Source organism: Euleptes europaea, chromosome 3 (genome assembly GCF_029931775.1).
Source record: "Euleptes europaea isolate rEulEur1 chromosome 3, rEulEur1.hap1, whole genome shotgun sequence".
NCBI lineage: Eukaryota > Metazoa > Chordata > Lepidosauria > Squamata > Sphaerodactylidae > Euleptes > Euleptes europaea.
The window spans coordinates 20350543-20376294 of NC_079314.1; the positions used below are offsets into that span (position 1 = coordinate 20350543).

General features: G+C 48.7%; 1 protein-coding gene across 1 annotated transcript in view; it reads right to left on the reverse strand.

Annotated features, from left to right (window-relative positions):
• The window catches only part of HIVEP3 (HIVEP zinc finger 3), a 58236-nt gene extending 52883 nt beyond the window's left edge, over positions 1-5353 (reverse strand). The window contains exon 1 of the mRNA XM_056847344.1: positions 323-5353. Coding sequence (XP_056703322.1) covers positions 323-5353 — 5031 coding nt within the window. The remainder of the gene's footprint in view (positions 1-322) is intronic.
• Positions 5354-25752: the final 20399 nt, after the last annotated feature.

Consider the following 25752-nt stretch of genomic DNA (forward strand, 5'->3'; position numbering starts at 1 on the left):
CAGAGGAAGGCACTGGCAAACCACCTCTGTTCGTCTCTTGCCATGAAAACCCCAAAAGGGGGTCGCCATAAGTCGGCTGCGATTTGACGGCACTTTACACACACACAACCAGAGCATTTGCAACACTGCGACTAGCCAATGCTGAAGGTGGGTCAGATAAACAGAGAACCTGCTCTTGGCTAAGTATAAGAGGGCAAGGAAGGAAGGGAGGGAGGGAGGGAGGAAAGGAGGGAGGGAGGGAGGGAGGGAGGAAGGGAGGAAGGAAGATCATTGATTCACTAGTTCATGCCCTTTTGGAATGCCGCTTTTATGAGGAACTTACCTCGGACATTTTGGGATTCCTGGAACCCGCAGGCACAAGCCTCCCTGCCTCCGGACGCGAGGCCGTCGCCACGGTGTACGTTTCTTGGCTCACTTTCTGCTTGGAGCACAGGAGCGAGAGGGCCACTTTAGTGGGGATACCTGGGAGGTTGGGGTTATACAAGCTAACACACCAGCTGGCGTACACCGAGGACCTGCGGTCAACTTGCTGGATGTGATTTGGCTTTGTGTAATTTAAATAGCACCAACTGACATTAGTCGTCGTGTGGAGACTGGGGAACTGGAGTACCTTCTTAACGTCTGTACCTTCTGGAGGCTTCTTTGAACTTTGGGCAGCCTCCGAGGGAAGAGCTGGACTTGGAGGGTTTGCTGTGGGCAGTTCCACCGGGTCTTTGGGATCTTCCTTCTTCACCATCTGTGGGGAGCCCTTGCTTCCAAACGGTTTGCCAGCCTGGTGGTCATAGTCCTCTTGAGCCTCAGGCTGAGGCAAGACCGCCCGTAAAGTCCTCTTGGTTTCCTGCGGTTCAGAGGGTTCGGAGGACATGTCAGGTGGTGTTTCAGCCTTGGCGCTCCTTTGGTCCTGCTTCGTTTCTTCCTCCGTTGTGCTAGGGGCCTTCACCGCTTCCACCTTCTCTTCCAATTCAGAGAACTCTTCCTCCTTCACCCTTTTTTGCTGCTGCGTTTCCATGGTGAGCTCCAAGCTCCCAGCTGGGGACAGCATCCGTTTGCTGCCTCCAATGGTTGACGTGCTCACTTCTAGACCCAAGACACTTTCCGGCGGGGAGCTGAGGGGAATGTAACCTTTTCTTTCAGACAGTGACAATGGTAGCCTCAAGTATGGCGTCTGGAACAAGGCCCTCTGCTCATCCGTGATCATCTGCGCCAAATCCAGACCTATCCCGTGAACATCAGCAGTGCAGACCAAGGTCCCCTTTGTCTGATAATCATCAAATTTTGGCAGAATGATCGAAGAGGCGCTGCAGTGGGATTGAGTGACCAGGATCTGAGAAAGGGTTGTGTACATGGCGCTCCCATAGGATGGCATGTTGGTCTGAATGCGAACAGGGACCACGAGGGACACTACGGGCTCGGAACGGGCAGGTACAATTAACTGAGACATGCAGACAGATGCTGACGGACTAGCTGGGTGAGTCAAAATATGTAACCTGCTTTCAGAGCTGTAGTCTGTGGATGGAGAAAAAACAGACCTTACGACTGGCGGAGATAAGCTGGCTTTGATTTGGGGCAAATGGGCTCCAATCTCACTCGGCAACTGGAGAGCCAGCTGGGACTGGAGGGGAAGAAAAAAGGCAGACGGGAGGGGCGGAGAGCCTGGGTAGTGTACCGGGATGAGGGACGGGCTTTGGACATCAGCAGGGTGTGACATGAGTGGAGGAGTAATGTGTAGTTGGCCTGGGTGCAGCAGTGCTTCTTGCAGAGGAAGGGGAGGGTGATGAAATATGGAAGGAGGGATCTGTGGAATGGAGTATGGGCCAGAGAAGATGTCCGTCATGACCTGGCTGGAGAAGAGCTCCACGGATTGTCCTCCCGAGTGGGGCAAAAGGTGCTGGAATGGCAACAGAGAGATCTGGGGAGCCACATAGTGCTTTTCATGAAGCGTGAACTGAGGGGCCTGGTGATGGAACAATTGCAGAGCTTCTGTGTAGGGATGGGGATAAGTGGCCTCGGAGCAGTCTTTCGGCTGGCCCTTCTCACTTGCGTTGCCTCCGTGAGAAGAAGAAGAAGACGAAGAAGGGTGCTGGAGAGGCAAGCTCGCGACTGAAGACTTGCTTGAAGGCTGCAAGGCTTCCTCGGTCTCCGTCCCTCCTTTGGGGGTGGAGTCCGGCTCATGCTCTGGATGTCTAGTTAGAGACGCCTGTCGAACCAGGAAACACTTGCGCCTCTCCAGCGGAGCAGCTGTCGTCGTCGTTGGGGTGCGGGATGCAGAGGCAGAAGAGGAGGACAGACTGCCGTAGTCAAACGATTTGCTGCGGGTCTCGGATATTGTGGAGGAGTGCGAGACGTTGGGCGTCTGCTCGGAAGCTGACCTCCGCATTTCTCGGGAATGGTGGGGTTGTTGATGGTGGCTTGGTACCATTAGCATATGTGGCCCGATGCCGAGAGGTTTTGCATGGGACTCAGAGGCCTGAGAAGCCACTTCCTCTCGCTCAAAGGAAGTTGAGCGGCTGGAGCCATGGGAGATGCTACTTTCCTGACTCAGGCTTCTCACAGACTCAAAACTGGACTCCCCAGAAGACTGAGCCATTTCTGCTAGTCGGAGCCTCTTTTTCTTGGGCGGTAGTTTCTCTGCGGGAAGTTGGGAGAGAGACTGGCTTCTTTGAGGCCACTGAAACTCCTCTGTTTTTTCTGGCTCTTTAGGTGGAGGTTCAGGTTCGGTCTCAGGCCTGTCTGGCTCTTCTGTTACCAGGATCTCAGGGACTTGGATGTTGGGTTGGCGTACAAGCTTTGGCTGCAGGGAATGAGACAGCCGCCCGTGTGGAACCGCAGGCTGAGACAAATACTGCAAATGAAGCTTCTCTTCTCCTTCCAAGCCACTTAGCTGCTCTATAGAGTCAGACTTCTCAAAGGAGCTTGTGTGTTGGATAACGGAGATCTCTTTCGAGGTGGTTCTCCTCTCCTTGATTTCCATGCTAAAAGCTGGTTTCCCACTCCGAGAGTGAAAGCTTACGCTAACGTCAGATGGTGGCATAGATGTTCTGGGTTCTGCTGGTGACTTAACGTATTCAGAAGTTAGGTTCAAGGCCACATCAGTGGATGTCCGGCTAATATACTGACTGGCCGGCCCGATGCTGGACAAGGAAGTTTCAGTCATCTCAAAGGAAGGAGGGTCTTCATCATCACCAAGACTCTTTTCTTTACGCCTTTTCCTCAGTGGCGTAAGCTCTAAACTGCTTCCCAGCTTATAATGCATCACCTGCGGCCAAGGGTCGGATTCTGCAAACACTTTCTCAGATTCCGATGAGGTATGAGAACTGGAAGAACGAGGCTTGGAGACCTGGAGTTCTGAACAATAATATTTTTTGTGCGCTTCATAATTATCCCTTTTCTTGTACCGAGCACCACAAACGTTACATTCGTACATGAACCCTTTCACTTTTGGGCCCCTTCTAGACTTTTTGGTCTGCTCGCTCTCCTTGGCTTCTTGCTCTTCCACAGGTTTAGAAATGGTTTCCTTGCTGGCTGTGCTCACCTCCTCTGTACTATACTCCACTCCCAAAGGTAGCTCAATGGCAGGCTGCCGTTTCAGCATCCGAGGGTGGGATGAAGATACCTGACCGCGGCTTGAGACCTCCGATTCTGTGATGCGCTCGTCAAAAGAGTAGCTACCTCGAAAGGGATGAGCGGAACTCATAGTGCATGCAGCAGAAGGCATCGAGTGGCTTCTTAGGAGAGGCACTGTCTCTGTGGCACTGTGGGATTGCTGGAGTGATAGCAGTGATTGTTCAGGCTTCATTTTTTCCATGTGGGAGGTCAAAGACTTGGTCGAGTCGAGCTGACTACCCGTTTTGACTTCCAACTGAAATGGCTCTCGGTGCACACCGGACTTTGGCGATTCGATGCTGCTCCGTCTGGACAACGAACTGCGCCTCGGCTTCACGCTGTCTATTTCGCTGGTATCCACCACCGCTTCGTTAATGGTGATCAGCTTGGTGATATGCTCGATAACCTGGGTTCTAGGCACAGACAAGGGGACCGTGCTCACTTTCTCTTCCATCGAAACCTGCGGGAACTCCTGGGCAGTGGTGGCAGACAACATGGCGGTCCGTTGGCCGATCCTTCCGCATTTGCCAAAAATAATTTCTGCATAAGATTTCGCGTTGGTATTGGGCGGGCTGACCTGCTGTTCCGCACTTTCAGACCTGGAAAAATAGCCCGATTCGGTGCTCCCTTTGCTGCCAGGGCTGAGGAAAGCCTGTTCTTCAGTCACCTTTTTCCTTTCACTCAGCCGGAGCGCAAGCTTCTGCTTGATGGTATGAGTTTCCTCTGACTTATGACTGTGGCCGTGCTCAGAGACCGGCTCCGCAAACTGGCTGCTGTCTTCAAACGACACAGACATACTGGAATGGGAAAAGGAGCCACTCTCTTGGCTAGACCCTTGGCTCCCTGCCCCATACAACATTGTTTGCTTCTGCCGGGGGGACAGTTCTACCAAGTGGCTTGACGTGGTCCGGGTCTCCTCCTCCGAATCCGTGCTCTCTCCTTCAGTCGGCTCTTCAAATTCCTCTGCAACCATCCTCTCCATTTCCAAGCCAGAAGGATACAACTCGGATCCGGTTCCGGAAGCCAGCCCGGCTTTGATCCTGTGAGCGTGAGACTTCCTGTGTTTATACAAATTGCTCTTGGTTTTGAAGGAAAAGCCACACGGGACGCAGGGATACGGCCGTTCCCCCGTGTGCGACCGGATGTGTTTTTGGAGCACGCTTGGCTTGGCGCAAGGCCGGCTACAGTACTGGCAAATGTATTTGCCTGGTTTCTGGGGCTTCTTCTCCTTCTTGTGGACCTCTTCTGATGGCTTCGTGGACACCTGTGAAGCACGGGGGGCGTAGACCTTTTGAACGGGGGGCATCTCTTCTCCGGGAACGATGGAGGAGTGAGAAGTCAAGAGCTGGCCACGGCCGGAATGAAGCCCAGCCGACGAAAATGAGCAGGAGGTACCTGCTCTCACTGGGTCTAACTGCCACGTGGACCCTTCCAGGACATGCTCCTGTTTCCTGGGAGGCATGAATGCGGGTGACAGGGGGTGCTGTGTGAGCTGGGTAATGTGGGATGAGGGTTCAAAAGAGGAGTGCTTAGCTTGCGTTTGAGGTCCTTGCTCCTGGGTCTCTTCCCTGGGGAAATGCTGCTGCAACGCAATATCCTGGAGGGGAGACCCTTGCAAAGGAACGGAGCTGCCCGGATACGTTGCCGCAGCAGATGAAACGGCGCCTTGGAAAGCTTCCCCTTTGACCAGCCTTTTCCTCGGACCTTCCTCGCCCTTCTTCGTGCTCTTCTGGCCGTGTTCAGGATCCATGACCTTTTCACGAGGGAGTTGGAAGAGTGCTATTTCGGGAAGGTTTGGGCCGGCTTCATTTACAAACACGAAAGGTCTCCTCCATCGATCCCCCACCTTGCCCTGCTGTTTGCCACAAAGCCTGAACTGCCAAGAAAGGGTTGTTGACTCGAGATTTCAAGTGTCACTGGTTGCTATTTGATACCGGAGGGGGGGGGGGAAGGGGGTTGCGGTTCAATAAAGTTCACATTGGTGATGCGTGGCAAACTACTTCAAAGAGGGGAAAGCTTCCAAAACTTTGAGTCCAAATATTTGCCTTGTGAACCAGGTCGAGGCTTTAAACCGTGTCATTTTGAGGGCCGTTGAAAATGGCAAGCCTTCAAAGAGGAGAAGCCATCTGCAAATTCTCTTTTGTTCTTCTTTCATGCAAACCTTTGTAAACTTGAGTCTCTAGCCCTCATCTCATAACCATTGCTCTCCTTGGCCTGGAAAACTGCACTCAGCAGCGTGTGTGTGTGTATGTTTCTCCCTTTTGTCTTGCTGTTCTTCTAACTTCTGTACTTGGAGACCTTGGAAAAGTTACTGCTCACATTTCTGTAACGACAACAGCCAAGAGAAAAAGAAAGCAAACAGAAAATGATTTGTGTTCGAGAAATCTCAAGCATCATTCAAAGACCTTCGCTGCAGCCCCCAACAGCCACCATTGGGACCTTTGGAGGTAGGGGAGGCAGCAGACAGGTCATCATGCCGATCCAACTGAGTACCTCCTCCATCCGACTTCCAGCTGCTATGGATGGAGTCAGAAGGGGAAGAGAGACAGCAGCTAGGTAATACTCCAACATGCCTAGACCCTTCTCCAACTGACCATCTCCCTTCCGCTTCCAACTGCTGTGGATGGAGTCAGAAGGGGAAGAGAGACAGCAGCTGGGTATTACTCCAACATGCCTAGACCTTTCTCCAACTGACCATCTCCCTCCCGCTTCCAACTGCTGTGGATGGAGTCAGAAGGGGAAGAGAGACAGCAGCTGGGCATTGCTCTAACAAGCCTAGACCCTTCTCCAACTGACCATCTCTTCCTGCTTGGCGTTAGAAGGGGAAGGGAGGCAGCAGCCGGGCACTGCTCCAGCATGCCTTCTCTTCCTGCTAAAATCTCCCATGTTCCAGCTTCCAACCATTATGAATGAGGCCTGCCTGTTGCCTCCTTCCCTCCAATGACCTCATGAGTAGCAGCCAGAATCTGGAGAGAGGCAGGGCTCTGCTAAAGTAAGGTCTCGACACGATGGAGGATGACTGGCTGCGGGCTCTCTTCTCTCTGATGGTCTCAGCAGGGACGCTTTTCACTGCGAACGGGGCTTCGTTGGCTTAATTTCAAGAACCGTTACCTGTCTCAATTCAGAGTTTATTTAAAAATAGAACCCCCTCCCCAACAATCCTAGCGCATATCAATACCGCTGGAGAAGTATAATCCCGAAGATGCTCATGACCAAGGTGATCTAAATCTGTAAACGGTCACCATAACAACCTACTGCCTTTAATGAAAATAACTCCGATTTTTGTTCTGTAGCTGCTGCACCACGTTGGGCAGTTTTATAGGTTACATGTTCCCATTTCTCATTTAGGGAAAAGTCAGGGGCTTTTTTTCTGACTAACAGCCAGCAAAGGAGCATGGATGCATTCTCTGGAGCGTGCATCAAAAGGGGGGGGAGTAAATAATGGCGAAGACCTTCAACAACACATACCGTATTTTTCGCTCCATAGGACGCACCTTTCCATAAGACGCACCTAGTTTTTAGAGGAGGAAAACAAGAAAAAATCTTGTTTTCCTCCTCTAAAAACTTGTCTTATGGAGCGAATGCCGGCTGGGCGCGTGTGCGTCGGGATGGCGCAAGCTGGCGTTCCCCGCCCCGACGGCCAGCTGGGAGGTGGGCGAGGCCGCACAGAGCGAGCCAGCGCATGCGCCCAGCCGGCTCTGTGTGGCCCCGCCCGCCTCCCAGCTGGCCGTTGGGGTGGGGAACGCCGGCTCACGCCATCCCAACGTGCACGTCCCAGCCAGCTCTGGGGGCCCCGCCCGCCTCCCAGCAGGCGGGGCGCACAGAGCCGGCTGGGCGCGGGCGTGTTGGGACAGCGCGAGCCGGCGTTCCCCGCCCTGACGGCCAGCTGGGAGGCGGGTGGGGCGCACAGAACTGGCTGGGTGCGTGCACATCGGGACGGCGCAAGCCAGCGGGGCCGCACAGAGCCAGCTGGGCGCGTGCGCCGGCTCGCTCTGTGCGGCCCTGCCCGCCTCCCAGCTGGCCGTCGGGGCGGGGAATTCTGGCTCGCGCCGTCCCATCGCGCACGCGCCCAGCCGGCATTCGCTCCATAAGACGCACGGACATTTCCCTTCACTTTTGAGGAGGAAAAAAGTCCGTCTTATGGAGCGAAAAATACGGTAATCTATAAAATAGAACAGAGTCTCCTATGTGATATTAAGGTGTCACCCTTCCATTGCCTTTGCTTACACAGCCTGCAGAGGAAGAGGAAGGGGAAGGGGAGAGGGAGGAGGGGAGGAGGAAGAAGAGGAAGAAGAAGAGGAGGTGGAGGAAGAGGAGGAGGAAGAGAGAGAGGAGGAGGAGGAAGAAGAGGAGGAAGACGAGGAGGAGGAAGGAGAGTGTTTTTTATATGCCAACTTTCTCTACCTTTTAAGGAGAATCAAACCAGTTTACAATCTCCTTTCCTTCCTCTCCCCACAGCATACACCCTGTGAGGTAGGTGAGGCTGAGAGAGTTCAGAGAGAACCGTGACTAGCCCAAGGTCTCCAGCAGGCTTCATGTGGGGAAACAAACCCAGTTCACCAGATTAGAGTCCGATGCTCATGTAGAGGAGTGGGGAATCAAATCCAGTTCTCCAGATTAGAGTCTGCCACTCTTAACCACTACACGTCGCTGGCTCTATTGAGTCAGACCAACTGGTCCATCTAGTTCAGCATCGCCTCCTCTGACTGGCAGCCGCTGTCAGGTGGAGAGAGATCTGTCCCAACATCATAACCCAATAACCTTTAAGGATGTCTGTACCGTGCAGTTCTTTTGAACATGCCAATCAGAAGGAATAAAATAAATCACAAATATCCTGAATCACCGTGGGGGGGGGTTGGCCCACTGCCCTTGAGAGAGACTTGTCCAAGATCATCCACTGAGCTGCAGAGGTGTGTGGAACCCAGCTCTCCCTGGTCCAATGCTGTGTGTGTGTTAAATGCCATCAAGTCACATCCGACTCATGGCAACCCTATGCATCAATGTCTTCCAAAACGTCCTATCCTTAACAGCCTTGCTCAGGTCTTGCAAACTGAGGGCCATGGCTTCCTTTATAGAGTCAATTCATGCGCAGGACTACAGCGCGCTAAACGGTGTGGTGGTCTGGGGCAGAGCCACAGCTGAGTGGCAAAGCATCTGGAGAAGGGTCCCAGATTCCTTGCCAAAGATTTAACAGCCCTTGGCTCTTCCGCTGCCATTTCATGCTTTTAAAAAGGGGGAAACAAAGATTAATTTTTGTCTTGACACTATAAAGGGAAAAGTAGCCACATCTCTCTCGCAATTCACCGATTTACTTGACAGCAGATAACGCAGTATCTGCTTCTCTGAAAGTGTCATTCGTTGTTTTAGCCAGGGATAGATATATTTATTCCATGCAATATTATTTTGTGAACATGCTAAAACGATATGGGCTCAGGAGTCTACTTGATCCGGACAAAATGGGCGTTTGCATTCCTCTGCAATAATTGTATCTCCCTTAAGTCTCGGCTGAGTCTAAGGTATTGTGTGTGTGAGAGAGAGAGTGCGCGAGCGTGTGTGTGTGTGTGTGTGTGTGTGTGTGTGTGTGTGTAAAGCGCAGTCAAGTCGCAGCCAACTTATGGCGGCCCCTTATGGGGCTTTCAAGGCAAGAGACTAACAGAGGTGGTTTGCCAGTGCCTTCCTCTGCGCAGCAACCCTGGTATTCCTTGGTGGTCTTGTGTGGAAGAAAAAGGGGAATAAAACCCAACCTAAAAACAGAAGCTGGGTACCCAAGGTTGGGTGAAAAGAAATATATATAGGTCTATGTGTAAATATTGAAAGTATAATTTATTAGAAGCGCTATATAAAATTTAAAATTCTATAAAAGCATTAAAATAGCACAATGGCATAACCTGAGGTTGATGACGGTAACCACATACCAAACACTGGTTTACTAGGTTGATACCTGCACACAGAATATATGAGACTTATACTAACCAGTATTACAACAAGAACCTATTATTCCAGATGTTAGAGTAATTGGGAATAGAAATTACAACATGTACACATGCCTGGTTAGATTTGAACTGTTTGTATTTGTATTCAATATTGTATTTCTGTATATGTGTGCAGGCTTAAGAAAGGGTTTTAATTAACCACTGATGAAGGCCCCATAGGCCGAAACGCGTTTGGTATGTGGTTACAGTCATCAACCTCAGGATATGCAATTGTGCTATTTTAATGCTTTTAAAGAATTTTAAATTTTACATAGCGCTTCTAATAAATTATACTTTCAATATTTACACATAGACCTACATATATTTTCTTTTCACCTAACCTTGGGTCCCCAATTCCTTGGTGGTCTCCCATCCAAATACTAACCAGGGCTGACCCTGCTTAGCTTCCGAGATCTGATAAGATCGGGCTTTACCATGCTGCCTTCCCTCCCCTAAGGTATTACACCTTGCCAATAAGAAAGCTCGTCAATCCCCAACATCCCCAGTTAAAGAACCAGGGATTCTATAATGTGAAAGATCATCCTGGAGAGCTGCTGCCAGTCAGAGTAGACAATACTGACGGTGACAGACCAAGGGTCTATCTCAGCAGCCCTTTCCACAAATTTAGCAGTGAACGCATGTACAATCAGTGTCCAGTTGATTTTCTTTATGTAGCCATTGAGTAATTCTCATGTTACGTTCAAGCATGGTCAGTCCCACGTGTGATTAAAACCCCACATTTATACCGGTACTGGTTCCCAGTTTCATTTGTAAAGTGAATGCACAACTGGCTCTTACACACAGGTGTACGCACATGCAGGATGCACATGCATTGACCGTAACATGTGGACAAGGCTGGAATTAGGCAGCTTCATGTGTTTAAGGTGGAGAAACTGATAACACCCCCCTCCCAGTGTGGGGTAGTGGTTAAGAGCGGTGGTTTGAAGCGGTCTGATCTGGAGAACCGGGTTTGATTCCCCGCTCCTCCATATGAGCGGTGGACGCTAATCTGGCGAACTGGATTTGTTTCCCCACTCCTTCACACGAAGCCAGCTAGTTACCTTGGGCTAGTCACAGCTCTCTTAGAGATCTCTCAGCCCCACCTACCTCACAGGGTGTCTGTTGTGGGGAGGGGAAAGTGATTGTAAGCCGGTTTGATCCTTCCTTAAGTGGTAGGGAAAGTCGGCATATAAAAACCAACTCTTCTTCTTCTCCCCACTAGTAAAGGTGGAACTTTTAACCCAATTGTCAGCAGATGCAAAAATATGATTTCCAGCCATTTCTGCAAACAATGACCAACCTTCATCCAGCTCATAGCAATCTGTCTCTGATGGTCACTCCACTGGGATGTCTCCAAGCCCATCGTTTCTATAGAAAGAGAAGACCCAGACGGGCCAAAGACTCAACAGGGTGCAAATCACTTGCAAACGGACCAGGCTGCCGTGATCATGTGAGTCATTCTAAAAATACTTTCTAAAGGGAAATAAGGGAAGTAAGTCTGTGCTTGATAATCCAGTGTGCTAAGCAGGCCCGTTATGCTTCCTAGCATAATACTGGAACGAGGGAGAAGGGATATCTCAAGGATCCACATATTGGCTTGGCACCTTAAGCATCTCATGCTTGTGCCCACCATAATATTGTCATTCCTCTCCCTCACCAAGTCCTTTCATATGCTCACAGCATAGGGTTGCCAACCTCCAGGTAGTGGCTGGAGATCTCCTGCTATAACTGATCTCCAGCCAACAGAGATCAGTTCACCTGGAGAAAATAGCCAGTTCGGCAATTGGACTCCCTTCCCCAAACCCTGCCCCCAAAACCTCCTGCCGGTAGCGAAGAGGGACCTGGCAACCCTATCAGAGCAGGATGAAGGAAGAAAGGGCCATGCTAATAATTGTGCTAGACTCATAGGGTTGCCAACTCCAGGTCGGGAAGTACTCCGAGATTTGGGGAGGGTGGAACCTGTGGAGGGAGCTCAACAGGTCATAATGCCATAGAATCCACCTTCCAAAGCATCCACTTTCCCCAAGGAGATCAGTTGTTATCTGGAGATCAGTTGTAATTCCGGGAGATCTCCAGGCCCCACCTAGAGGTTGGCAACCATAGTTTTGTAGCAAAAACAATTTTTAAAAAAGTTTTACTGGGAGGAAAAAAGACACGAGAAAGAGTGAGGAGGGGATTATTGCCCATCCTGACTGACATCTATTGAAAACCACCACCCCTGGGTGGGGAATGACCAGCCCCAATTTCTCGCAGCTGAGAAACTGAGGAGTAGGGGGCAATGGCCTGTATATATAGTGATGTTCTAGGAATTTTCCCAGGCTCTATGGTAAAGACCCCAGAGACTAGGGGAGGGAGCCTAGAGTGTGACCTGGAAGTGGCATCACATCCTCCCCAAACTTTGCCTTTAACAGGCACCCCACACGCAAATTTCCCAGTAATTGTTGAGGCAGCATTGGGAATCTTAACCGAGAAGGTGCCGTATACAAAGCCAGAATCCACACAGCAACTGTTGAGAAGTTAAGACCTGAGCTGCCAGGACAATCTCATCTTGTTGGTGTCTCACTATTGCTACTTAAGGACTAGGCCAGTGCCACGTCCCAGCAAATAAAGCCATTTTCTACAGGAATGGCCCACAATAAAAGGTACAATGACTTCCCAGTCTTAGCATCCCCCCACACAGGCATAAGTTCGTATGACAATGCCACACAAAAAAAAGACCATTACAACCGTTCAAGATGCTTGTGCAATATATGGTGCTATCACAAGCTTTAAAAACAATGGTACATCCTTCATAAAATGTATCAGGCACACAGCAGGGAATACTTACAACGATGCTGGTTTTCTGCGGCTCCGAGGGTGTTTCTTCCTTTTTATTTTTTTTGCCCGGGGCTTAGTTCAACCTGAACAAGGACAACACCATGACGTCAGCATCCAATAAACACATTTTTTTAAAAAATAGTTAACAGCTTTTTCAACCGCGTGGGCAGACGCGGATGCCCCAGCCCAACACCTCGCCTGGTAACAGAAGCCGCGCACAGACTTGGTCCCAACAGCTGGCTCATTCCTTCGAGATACGTTTAACCCCACACTCTGAGTTTACGGTCATAGAAAAATGATCGTTCATTTTCAAAAAGAGGTAGCCCTGCTCTTCCTGCCCACAGAAGGGAGGGGAGGGATTACATCATACTTTTGCCACAGTCGATCAATCAATCTTTATCTCGATACAAGATCAGCTCTGAATAAAAATTAAAAGTTAGGTTAAAACAATTAAAAGGGGGGGAAAACGTGTTAATGGTTCTGGGAGAGATGGTTTGAACAGGAGGAGGAAAGATCAGCTATGGGGTAAGATTTTCAGTCAGCCGCTTTCGAATCCCACAAGACCAAAGGCAAAATTTGAACACTTGGGTGGTTATCTCCCTAGAGGAGTCTGCTAGGAGAAGGGAAACTTTAGCTTCTTCAGATCTCCCAGGAAAGGTTGACAATATGAGGAGAGCATACTGTGATCTTATATCGTTGTAAAAAGGGCATTGCAGCAGAACATGTTCTAGCAGAACTTTCTCTGTTTTGCATGGGCGTAACAGTTGGTAAAAGGGAGTGCGGTGGTACCGGCCTTCTAGGAGGGCTGAAGGTAGGACATTGAACCATGCTAGAGTAAAGGCCCTTCGGTATTTACATACTTCCAGGGATCCAAGATAGTCTGCAGAGTGAAACGGTTTGATGTATTGCAGGGTGGGTGAGTATTTATGAGTCTGAGCCCTATCTGACCGAAGGCCATGGTCCCAGAGTCTTTGTTTGATCATTTCCTTGGCTTTTGGGTATCCAAGGGGCAATATGGCTTGTGGGGAAAGGACGTGTCCCTGAAGCATCTTCTCTATTGCACCTTGCCAGGTTGAGCAATAGTTACACTCTGAGTTTACTGTCACAGAAACATGCATATTCATTTTCAAAAGAGGTAGGCCTGCTCTTCCTGCCCACAGAAGGGGGGTGGGAGGGATTACGCCATACGTTTGCCATAGTCACCGCAAATAGATGACGGTGTTAGCGGCAATTATACAGAATGTTGCGGCTTCTGTAGGCTAGAGTTGCCTCATCTTCAGAGGCAGGGGATACAAGCCATTGGGAGCTAGATCGAAACATAGAGCTGGAAGGGACCCCGAGGGCCATCTAGTCCAACCCCCTACACAATGCAGGGAATTCACAGTTATCTCCCCCCTTCCCCAGTGACTCATAGAGCTACAAGACAGAACAATAAAGGGTGCCCGATCTAAATGACTAAACTACATGTTTCATGGGAAATCCACGATAGGATATCCCTGCATGTTTTGTTTTTTAACGCTGAAAAGCAGCCATGGGAGGGGAAGTCGGAAAGGTAGATTGCAGCCACAACGTGAGTTATCCACACAAACACGCATACCATTTCTCTGAGAGAAAAAGCCCTGTTCAGTTGTTATAATGAACACCTGTACATCTTGCATTCGGGTTGCCAACTCCAACTTGAGAAATTCCTTGAGATTTGGGCTCTATGCCTGTGGAGGGTGGAATCTGGGGAGGTACTTCCCTTAGCATCTATGGCATACCATCAAGTTTACCCTCTAAAACTGCTAGGACATGGAGTGGGAGTCACTGGGGAGGTAGTTGTGAGTTTCCTGCATTGTGCAGGGGGTTGGACTAGATGACCCTGGTGGTCCCTTCCAACTCTATGATTCTATGATTCTATTCTATGATTCTATGCTATTTTCTTGGGGGGCGGGGATTGATCCCCGTCATCTGGAGATCAGCTGGAATTCTGGGAGATCTTCAGGCCCCACCTGGAGATTATAATGCAAAAAGGATTTCGTGCTGTAAAGGCTTCGCAACAAAAGATAGACAACATTCCAATAAGCATTTGGCAGGAAAGGTTGCTAACAGTACCTCCGATTAAATGGTTCTGGGCATTGAGTGCCTGTAGGCATCGTGGAACAGTCGGCTCCATAAAAGAATGCACATAAGGAGCAGTTGTTAATCTCATACCCAGCGACTTGATGAAGAAGGCTCGAAAAGGACTTAGAAGCCAGCCACTCCTTTTCGCGTTGTACCTTGCATATGAACTTTGTATTCTACTCTGCACACCAAACCGCTTCTTGACACACAGGGTCATATTGTCCTTGACTGTTGGACTGTGCAGTACTATCATTTGTATTTTGTATTGTTGAGCACAATTGTGCTTTCAGATTGTTTTTGATATTGGACTGAATTTCTATGCATGGTTGCATTGTTGTCCTGCATTGGTGACATTTATACTAGTTGCATGTACCTAGTCCTATTTCTTTGTTCATTACTCATTATTGGCCACCATGCTGATTTTCTTTTGTTGCCCACCTGGAGGTTGGCAACCCTATCTTGCCTGTATGTGCATATACCCATTTGTATGAAAGCGCTAGCCTTGACCTGGATGGCCCAGGCGAGCCTGATCTGGTCAGATCTCAGAAGCTAAGCAGGGTCAGCCCAGGTTAGTACTTGGATGGGAGACCACCAAGGAAGTCCAGGGCTGCTGTGCAGAGGAAGGCACTGGCAAACCACCTCTGTTAGTCTCTTGCCATGAAAACCCCAAAAGGGGTCGCCATGAGTCGGCTGCGACTTGACGGCACTTTACACCCACACGCACACACATGAAAGAGCTAACACAAGTTCACTTTGCAAATGAAACTGGGGACCAGTACCTGAATAAATGTGGGGTTTGAAGCACATGTTCAGCGGTGCATGCATTGAAAATGTGAGAATTACTCAATGCCCATATAAAGAAAAATCAAGGGTACACAGTACACGGATTGTACGAGCATTCATTGTTACTTGTGAAGGGTGAGAGGGCTTTGTTTGTTTTGTTTTGTAACCTTCATGCAAAACACCTTGTTGAATTTTTAAAAAAGGGAACCGCCGAGTGTTGTGATGATAAAAGGAAGACGGCAAAACCCATTTACATTGAGACTCCATCTCCAAAACCCATCGCCTTTTGTCACATTAAGAAATAAAGCGGAATCAATTAAGAAAGTGGCAATAAAAACCCGAGGCAAAATAAAATGGAAACAGCCACCAAATTTCTTTTATGGCCTCGCAAAAATGACAAAGTGGCCTTTTCAGTCTCCTCCCGTTTGCCGGGAACAAAGAAACGAGAAGGAAGGATAAAAACCAAACGCTTCTAAATAAATAATGGAGCACATTTCGGGTCTGAGCCTCTGACCTTGAGAAGCATCCTCCTACGAGAACAGCGAAAACAGGATCCCTATTGCAAGAGAGGCCTTGACAAAATCGCTTTGGAGTGGATCTCGATGTGTGCAGCCTTCGACACGCAACAGCGACTCTTGAGGCACGCTAAATACTAAGGTTATGGTGGGCTCAGCTTTTTGCTGCCCTCAGTTGGCAAGTCTTCCACGGATGCCGAGATAAACTTAGGCTGTTACCGCACTAGGTATTCCCAGCGATGTATTAAGAGTTTGAAAATGTTATAAAAAAATACTGTTCGCACTTTGTTTGGCCCCTTTAGCTGTGAAGACGTCTTCCAACCATTTATAAGCCGTGGTATCCAAAAACCCTTTTAAAGCGATGTTTTTTATAACATTTTCAAACTCTTAATACATCGCTGGGAATACAAAGTGCGGTAACCCCCGATGTCACGGCTAAAAAATGGTTGGAAGACGTCTTCACAGCTAAAGGGGCCAAAAGCAGAGACTTACCGCACTTGTATTCCCAGCGATGTATTAAGAGTTTGAAAGTGTTATAAAAAAATACTGTTCGCACTTTCTATGTATTCCCACCGATGTATTAAGAGTTTGAAAACATTATAAAGAATACTGTTCGCGCTTTGTTTGGCCCCTTTAGCTGTGAAGACGTCTTCCAACCATTTATAAGCCGTGGTATCCAAAAACCCATTTAAATCGATGTTTTTACAACATTTTCAAACTCTTAATACATCGCTGGGAATACAAAGTACGGTAACCCATAAAGTGCGAACAGTATTTTTTATAACCGTTTCAAACTCTTAATACATCAATGGGAATACATAGAAAGTGCGAACAGTATTTTTCATAACATTTTCAAACTCTTAATACATCGCTGGGAATACCTAGTGCGGTAACAGCCTTAGTGTGTAAGCAATGGTGCCATGAGGCCGCGAAAGGATAACTCCTGTTCCCTTCCTCATCTCTCCCAATAAGTACAACATATGCAAGCACAGCCTAAGGTCTCTCTGGCAAGTGTGTCTTCCACATGTTCAGAGATAAACTTAGTAAGAACATAAGAACGGCCACGGTGGATCAGACCAAAGTCCACCAAGTCCAGCAGTCTGTTCACCCAGTGGCCAACCAGGTGCCTCTAGGAAGCCCACAAACAAGATGACTTCAGCAGCATTATCCTACCTGCGTTTCACAGCACCTAATATAATAGGCATGCTCCTCTGATCCTGAATAGGTATGCATCATGACTAGTATCCATTTTTACTAGTAGCCATGAATAGCCCTCTCCTCCATGAACATGACCACTCCCCTTGTAAAGTTGACAGCCATCACCCCATCCTGGGGCAGAGAGTCCCACAATTTAATGATGAGTTGTGTGAAGAAATACTTCCTTTTATCCGTTTTGAATTTCCCACCCTCCAGCTTCAGCAGATGACCCCACAGTATGGTATGATGAGAGAGGGAGAAAAACGTCTCCCTGTCCGCTCTCTCCATACCACGCATAATTTTATAGACCTCTGGCATGTCTCCCCTGAACCGCCTTCTTTCCAAGCTAAACAGCCCTAAGCGTGTTAACCGCTCCTCATAGGGTGTGCAAACAGTGTGTAAACAGGGGTGCCATGAGGCCACGAAAGGGTAACCCCCGTTCCCTTATTCACCTCCCCAATGCGTACAACATATGCAAGCACAGCCTAGGGTCTCCCCCAAGTAGTGACTGTCCCAACACGTGAAAGAGGTCACACCCTGGACTTAATCTTTGTGGGAAGGTTTGGCTTCAGGGCTGGCGATTTGCCCTGAACCATGGTCTGACCACTACCTACTTAAAGCCAGCGTGGTGTAGTGGTTAAGAGCAGTGGTATGGAGCGGCAGACTCTAATCTGCAGAACCGGGTTTGACGCCCCACTCCTCCACATGAGCGGCGGACGCTAATCTGGTGAGCAGGGTTGGTTCCCCCACTCCTACACATGAGGTCAGCTAGGTGACCTTGGGCTAGTCACAGCTCCCTTAGAGCTCTCTCAACCCCACCTACCTCACAGGGTGTCTGTTGTGAGGCGGGGAAGGGAAGATGATTGTAAGCAGGTTCAGTTCTTCCTTAAGTGGTAGAAAACGCCGGCATATAAAAACCAACTCTTCTTCTAAAGCCAAGGTAAATGTGGCTCCAGCACCCTGCGTGAGAGGGAACTCGGTTAAAACGGTCCACCCACGGAGGCTCATGAATCCTACTGGATTCCAGAATGCTTCAGGGGATTTTAAGATGACCAGTGCCGATTTCTCCATGCCCACTATCCCTCTCCACATCAAACCTAATCCAAGCAAGCTTGCTAATGTCATTTACCTGCCAATGGCATTTACATGATACTGCCATTGTGTGTCTGAATTCACTCTTCTCTACTTAAGGATAGATGGACTCACATTCTAGCTACAACTTCTCACCCACTTAACGGTAGCATGGGCTCCGGTACAAAGGCCTGCAGCAAACCAAGGTGCCCAACTTTGCTTTCATATAGATCCTAGCAACACCATCAATGGGCCCAGCAACGTCAGCCATACTAGCTCAGGTTCATACTCCTGTTCATCTTCTAACATGATTTATGCCATCACATGCCAGCGATGCCCTTCCATCCTCTACACTGGACAAACAGGCAATAAAGACAAATCTTTGTCCCTGCGACAAAGATTAAATGGCCGTAAGTCTGACATCAGAAACCACAACATTCAGAAACCAGTGGGGGAACATTTTAACCTTCCAGGACATTGAGTTGCTGGTTTAAGAGTAGCAGTTCCCTTACAAAGGGATTTCAATGGGAGATTAGAAAAAGAGACTGCTGAATTATAACTAATAATGGAGCTCAAGACAATGCATTCTCCTGGATTGAAGAGAGATCTAGGATTCCTGTCTCATTACCAATGCTAATTTCTCCACGCCTACTACCCCTAATCTAATCACGCCTGCTAATGTCATTTACTTGCTTTTGACATTTACATTGCCATTGTGCATCTAATCCATTCTTCTTTACTTAAGGATAGATGTACTCACATTCTATCTGTATCTGAAGAAGCGAACCTTGACTCACGAAAGCTCATACCCTGCCAGAAATGTTGTTAGTCTTTAAGGAGCTACTGGACTCTTGCTCTTTTCTACTGCTACAGACTAACGCGGCTACCCATCGTGGTGGTGGTGGTGGTGGTGGTGGAGGAGGAGGAGGAGGAGGAGGAGGAGGAGGAGAGTTGGTTTTTATATGCCAACTTTTTCTACCACTTAAGGAAGACTCAAACTGGCTTACAATCCCCTTCCCTTCCCCTACCCACAACAGACACCCTGTGAGGTAGGTGGGGCTGAGAGAACTCTAAGAGAGCTGTGACTAGCCCAAGGTCACCCAGCTGGCTTCATGTGAAGGAGGAGGGAAACCAACCCAGTTCACCAGAGAAGCGTCCGCCGCTCATATGGAGTAGTGGAGAATCAAACCCAGAACTCCTGATTAGAGTCCATCGCTCCAAACCACCACTCTTAACCACCACATCACGCTGGCTCTCTCATGTGTACAGGTCTACAGTGAAGCGGTGAACACAGGCTGCATTGCTAATGGGATGCTCCATTAGGTGGCAGGGAACAGCCCAGTTCGCTCAACAGTGCCCACCGTGCCAAAACTAGCAATGAAGAAGGAACACTTACTCATCAGCAGGACGACTGGCTGCAATGTGGGGAGCATACGCAACATCAGAGATGTCGGGAAGAACTGCAAATTGCTAAGGGGGAAAACAAAGGACCACGATGCCCATCTCTTTCCCCATTTCAGCAAATCAAATTACAACCGCAGTTAAACAATTGTATTACTCCTCATTTAACAGCCAGATTTGATTCCCACGGAAGTCAAAAGGTCAGCTTTTCCCGTCCCTGTTCTCAGTTATTCACAGGCATCTCCTTCTCAGAACCAACTTCCCTGTATCTGCAAGCAATTGCCAGGTCTGGGTCATTGGCACACATTGCTGGGTTCCAGTATGGGAGCCTCCCAATTGAACACACATTAAGCTGCCTTATACTGCATCAGACCATTGGTCCATCCAAGTCAGTATTGTCTACTCAGACCAGCAGCGGCTCTCCAGGGTCTCAGGCAGGGGTCTTTCACATCACCTACTTGCCTAGTCCCTTTAACTGGAAATGCCAAGGATTGAACCTGGGACCTTCTGCATGCCAAGCAGATGCTCTACCGCTGAGCCACAGCCCCTGTTGCTACTCTACGCAACCGCCTGCTTTCACGTTCTTCTGAACAACGGATGGCTGCTTGAAAAATCTCCCAGCTCCTTATGCTTGTTTCATCTTCAAAGGAGGCAACACATTTCACGGAAAAGGGAGGCCTCAGAAGAATATAGCGGATTCTATTTTGCTTGAAGCCTTTGCTGAATATAGTGGCAGTTTTCCAGTGGCAGTTTTGAGGCATTTGCCAGGTTTCAAATTAGAAGCTAGCCAGTGCAAGAGTCTGGCCCGTGGTGGCCCCTTCTTCTGTCAAAGAGAAGGAATCACGAAGGCCAGCCTGAAAGGAGTGGTAGCCAAATTGAGGTCATAGCAAAGTCACTGGGTTGGGTAGTGGTTAAGAGCGGCAGACTCTAATCTGTTGAACCGGGTTGGTTTCCCTCCTCCTACACATGAAGCCAGCTGGGTGACCTTGGGCTAGTCACACTCTCTCAGCCTCACCTACCTCACCGGGTGTCTGTTGTGGGAAGGGGAAGGGAAGATGATTGTAAGCCGCTTTGGTTCTTAAGTGGTAGAGAAAGTTGGCATATAAAAACCAACTCTTCTTCTTCTGATCCATGTGAAGTTGTCTTACCAGGCCAGGAGCATCGAAAGGTTAAATTAAAACAGGCCAGGAGCATCGAAAGGTTAAATTAAAACATAAAACGCTCCCCCGATTAAATCCTCGGCCACTTGTCCCGAGCAGTTTTCTAAACCATAATAAGGAAAAAGGGGGCGGGGAGGGGGGAAAAAACCCTCCCAGCCCATTTCTGCCACAACAGAAAAACCTGCGCAGTGATTTTTTTGGGTGGCTTTAAATAGCGAGCCCGCTACCTTGTTATAACCTCGCTTCGCTATTTTTGTATGCGGCGACTCAAGAAAAACAACACTCCGCATTCTTGAGCGGCAAATTAGGATGCTTGCAACCCCGCACTTCGGGAGGCTGCTTTGACTCCCTGGGGTGACCTGACGTGCCCTGATGCCAGAATCCAAACATCATAGGCGCTTACGTTTTGTGTATAGCTCCTTTGGGGCTTCTGTTCCCGACCGCTTGCGCCCCTGCGCATTCCGTCAGGACATGCACCGAGACAGAAAAGGCACAGGGGAAAAGATCAGGCATCGGCCCTTCCGGACTCCCATCCTTCGAACATTTATCACAACCTTGGTGCGCAATAAAGCAAAATATTCTCTCACGTACCAATTTAAAAACAAAACAAAACTAGATCCGAGTCCGCTAACACCTTATAGACCAATGAGATCTTCCGGGTATAAGTTTTCAACAGTTAAAGCTCCAGAGAGCCAGTGTGGTGTAGTGGTTAAGAGCGGAGGTTTGGAGCAGTAGACTCTGATCTGGAGAGCCGGGTTTGATTCCCCACTCCTCCACATGAGCGGCGGAGGCTAATCTGGTGAACTGGGTTTGTTTCCCCACTCCTCCACATGAAGCCAGCTGGGTGACCTTGGGCTAGTCACCCTCTCTGAGCCCCACCTACCTCACAGGGTGTCTGTTGTGGGGAGGGGGAGGGAAGGTGATTGTAAGCCGGTTTGGTTCTTCCTTAAGTGGTAGAGAAAGTCGGCATATAAGAACCAACTCTTCTTCTTCTTCCATTTGTCAGATCTAACGGAGGTTTGCCAGTGCCTTCCTCTGCATAGTAACCCTGGTATTCCTTGGTGGCCTCCCATCCAAGTACTAGCCAGGACTGACCCTGCTTAGCTTCTGAGATCTGACAAGATCAGGCTAACTTGGGCCATCCAGGTTAGGGCCCAGCTATCTGACCATTGATAAAATACATATTCCAAACCTCAGTGTGCTGCAGAGCCAAGCAGAGAAGGGAGACAGAGTTTACCCCCCCACTTCAACCTCCTCTTTGCTTTGCTAATCCAATCCAGCCTTCCTGGTTTATTACCATTTTAAATAAAAAGACAGGCATCCTAAAGTACATGTATAGGGTTGCCAGGTCCCTCTTCACCACCGGTGTGAGGTTTTTGGGGGCGGAGCCTGAGGAGGGCGGGGTTTGGGGAGGGGAGGGACTTCAATGCCATAGAGCCCAATTGCCAAAGCGGTCATTTTCTCCAGGGGAACTGATCTCTGTCAGCTGGAGATCAGTTGTAATAGCAGGAGATCTCCAGCTAGTACCTGGAGGTTGGCAACCCTACACATGTATCCTGTTCTCTAAAAGGCTAGTAGCAGACTGGGGAAGAAAGTGCAGGTTTCAACAGCAAAACTGAGTGATAGTTGAAGGGTTAAGCCCCCTCTCCCTTTCCCACACAGCCCTGAGGCATACTGAGGCCACATGAGCTTGCCAATTGCATTTTTTAAATGTATACCTCACTTGGGGATCCGAAACAGCTTGCAACATCATTCTCCCCTCCTCCATTTTATTTAACAACCACCCTGTGAGGTATATTATACAGAGACAGAGAGTCACTCAGCAAACTTCCATGGCACAAGTGAGAATTTGAACCCAGGTTTTCCAGATACTAGTCCAACACTCTTAGCCACTACACCACACTGGATTCGAACTCAGGTCTCTTCAATGACAATCTATCCACTACACCACACTGGCTAGCATCTATCTGTCTGTCTGGTCAGTAAGTCTAATAGGTTGGAATTTTCTGTTTCAGATCTACAACACTCGAATCACAATATATATTACTAGGAATCAAGGACGTTGACAAAGAGACACAGACAAAAAGTAATTTTACAATGAGATGGCCACAGCAAACCGGGTCTCTTGCAGGTGACGGCTGGCCTCTGCCAAGTTCGGCTCCCCTGTACTTCAGTCTACACAGCAGGTCTCTGGACAGACACCAGAGGATTTGTAATACGATCCTAACAGAGAACATATACAACAGAGACAGCCGAGTAATTTTATTACAGCTGCAAAGAAATTTTAAGCGGACTCACACATCCCTGCCTTCAATCGCTTTGAAGCTGCGTAATGAATAAATAAATAAAAATAATTTATACTCTCTGCGGGAAAAGCACGGACCATCCTTCCATGGCCCATTCCACTGCATACACACGGGTTCGCTAAGAAGTGCTGTGTTATTCAAGCCATTTAGAGGCCGATTTTATACGTTAAGCACACATCGGGAACCTTGGGTGGGGGTTGATTGAAAAAGACAGAAACAGCTGGGGAAGGTGGACCTGGGAACAGAAAAGGGATGGCTAAGAAACGTCTCCACTGCAGTCCTCCCCGCCCCCCACCGCCCACCCCGGTGGGTTTTCCTTCATGGGGTTAAAAATATGGATAAATGTGAATTTTGAAGCCCTCGAAGGTCCAGAGGATCGATCACTAGGCTATTCGAACAGATAAATGGAAGGCAGGGAAAAGGTCAAGTGCCTCCTCTCCATTATTTACCACTCCACAGCTCAAAATCCAACACCCCCAACTTATTTTTCTGGCACCCGGTCTCCATTCCATACATTTGACTTGTAGGCAAAAAACAAAACAAACACTCTATATTTATATCTCATGGCCCAGCGAACCATATCAGTCCTAGTTCCTCTGCCCCAGGACACAAATTTTATTACTACTTACCAACCTTTCTGATTTCTCTACCTTTCTAAAGGAGACTCAAAGCGGCTTACAATTACAATCCCTTCCTCTCCCCACAACAGACACCTTGTCAAGTAGGTGGGGCCGAGGGAGCTCCAAGAGAACTGTGACTAGCCCAAGGTCTCCCAGCAGGCTTCATGTGGAGGAGTGGGGAAACCAACCCGGTTCACCAGAATAGAGTCTGCCACTCATGTGGGAGTGGGGAATCAAACCCGGTTCTCCAGATTAGAGTCCACCACCCTTAACCACTACCCCAGACTGGCTCTCTGAACCACTCCACCCCAGATCCAAGGCCCTGTCTCACTTTCGGGCTATGAATATAATCTTACAGCCGACTTTACAATACAATCTCACCCACTTTGACTGACTCCCCCTTATCCTGGAAAAGGTTCACTGTAAAACCAGAGATAAGATAATTTGGAAATATTGTTTCTTTGGGATTCAAAATCCTTGCTAGAAACTAATCCCTTATTTTTATTTTTTAATTTTTGATTAGTATTGATTCAATAACTTAGACAGGATAAGAATATGTTTATTAAAATACTACTGGGATTAGTTCCATTAGGAAAAGATTGCACACTTATTTTGTGATGGAAGAGGGTGAGGGGGAAGTCATATTATTAATATCTGTTTTTTTTTATTTTTCTTTCTTTTTTTTACTATCATCACTATTATTAATCTCATAATACTGGATATTGTTATATATGATGATATAATTGAAAAAATAATAAAAATTATTTTAAAAAAACAAAAACAAAATCCTTGCTAGAATCAGCAGGTCCAATTTCATGTAGGGGATGCACTAAGGGCCAAAATTATGTGTTTTCTGACCAGTCTGGTCCGGGATTCACTCTCCCCACAACCACACAGCTAGGAATGCCAGGCCTCACAGCCATGCCCTTTGATGCCTGCCAGTGCCTTGGGCACAGGCAAGACGGATTGGGGGATGGAGGAAAAGCCTGGCACACCAGCACGTCTACATCACTTTCCATTTGAACTGGAAGAGACACCGAACACTCTAGCCTTCTGCCAAAACCAGAAAAAAATAAAAACCGCAGAGTTTCTGCAGAATGCTAAAGTCTCCCCCTGGGTCACTTCCGGTTTAAACCAGGAGTGATGTGGGGTTGCTGGCATCACGGCCCCATGCCCAGTTTCTCCCAGGGGCTGCAGCTTGATAACCCTGCTCAAGCAGCTGTGGGGAACTGCTTTTTAAAGCACCACAGTTGCCCGATTCAGCTCAGGACTATGGCATTTGGGGAGGAGAGGCATTTGCTTCCCCCCCCCCATGCCATTTTCCTGAGCCAAAATAGTTCCATGGAGGGGAGGAGGAGGAGGAGAGTTGGTTTTTATATGCCGACTTTCTCTACCTTTTAACGAGAATCAGACTGGCTTACAATCCCCATCCCTTCCCCTCTCCGCAACAGACACCTACAGACACCTAAGGAGATAGGTGAGGCTGTGAGAGTTCAGAGAGAACTGTGAGTAGCCCAAGGTCACCCAGCTGGCTTCATGTGTAGGAGTGGGGAAACCAACCCGGTTCACCAGATTAGAGTCCGGCACTCATGTGTAGGAGTGGGGAATCAAACCCGGTTCTCACATACATGAGGTGGCCTTATACTGAATCAGACCCTTGGCCCATCAAGGTCAGCATTGTCTCTTCCGACTGGCCACGTCTCTCCAGAGTCTCAGGCAGAGGTCTTTCCTACCACCTACTTCCAGGGACAGGCATCCTATTCCTAAAGGGGAGGCAGATCTGCAGCAGCCAGGAGATTAGAGTCTCCAGATTAGAGTCCACCGCTCTTAACCACTGCACCACGCTGTCTCTCACATTAACCCATATTAAAATCCACATTCGCAGCATACCACATAGGCAGCTCTTTTGAAGCAGAGGTGTTGGGGATTGAACCTAGGGCCTCCTGGATGCAAAGCAGGTGCTTTGCCACAGAGCCACGGCCCTTCCAGGACGCCATTAACACGAGCCCTGTCGGAGTGAGCCGATCCGACTCCAAAGCCCCATCGCTCGGTGACTAATCCCAGTACCTGCGCCAGTTAAGAGGCCCAGGGTGGCCGAAACCGAAAGTGGCTTCCCCCCTGCCCCGCCCCCGAATCCTTCAATCGGTAAGATTTAATGCCTCCCTTTCGATATGCTAAAGGGGTTAAACAGCCCAAAAGGCTTC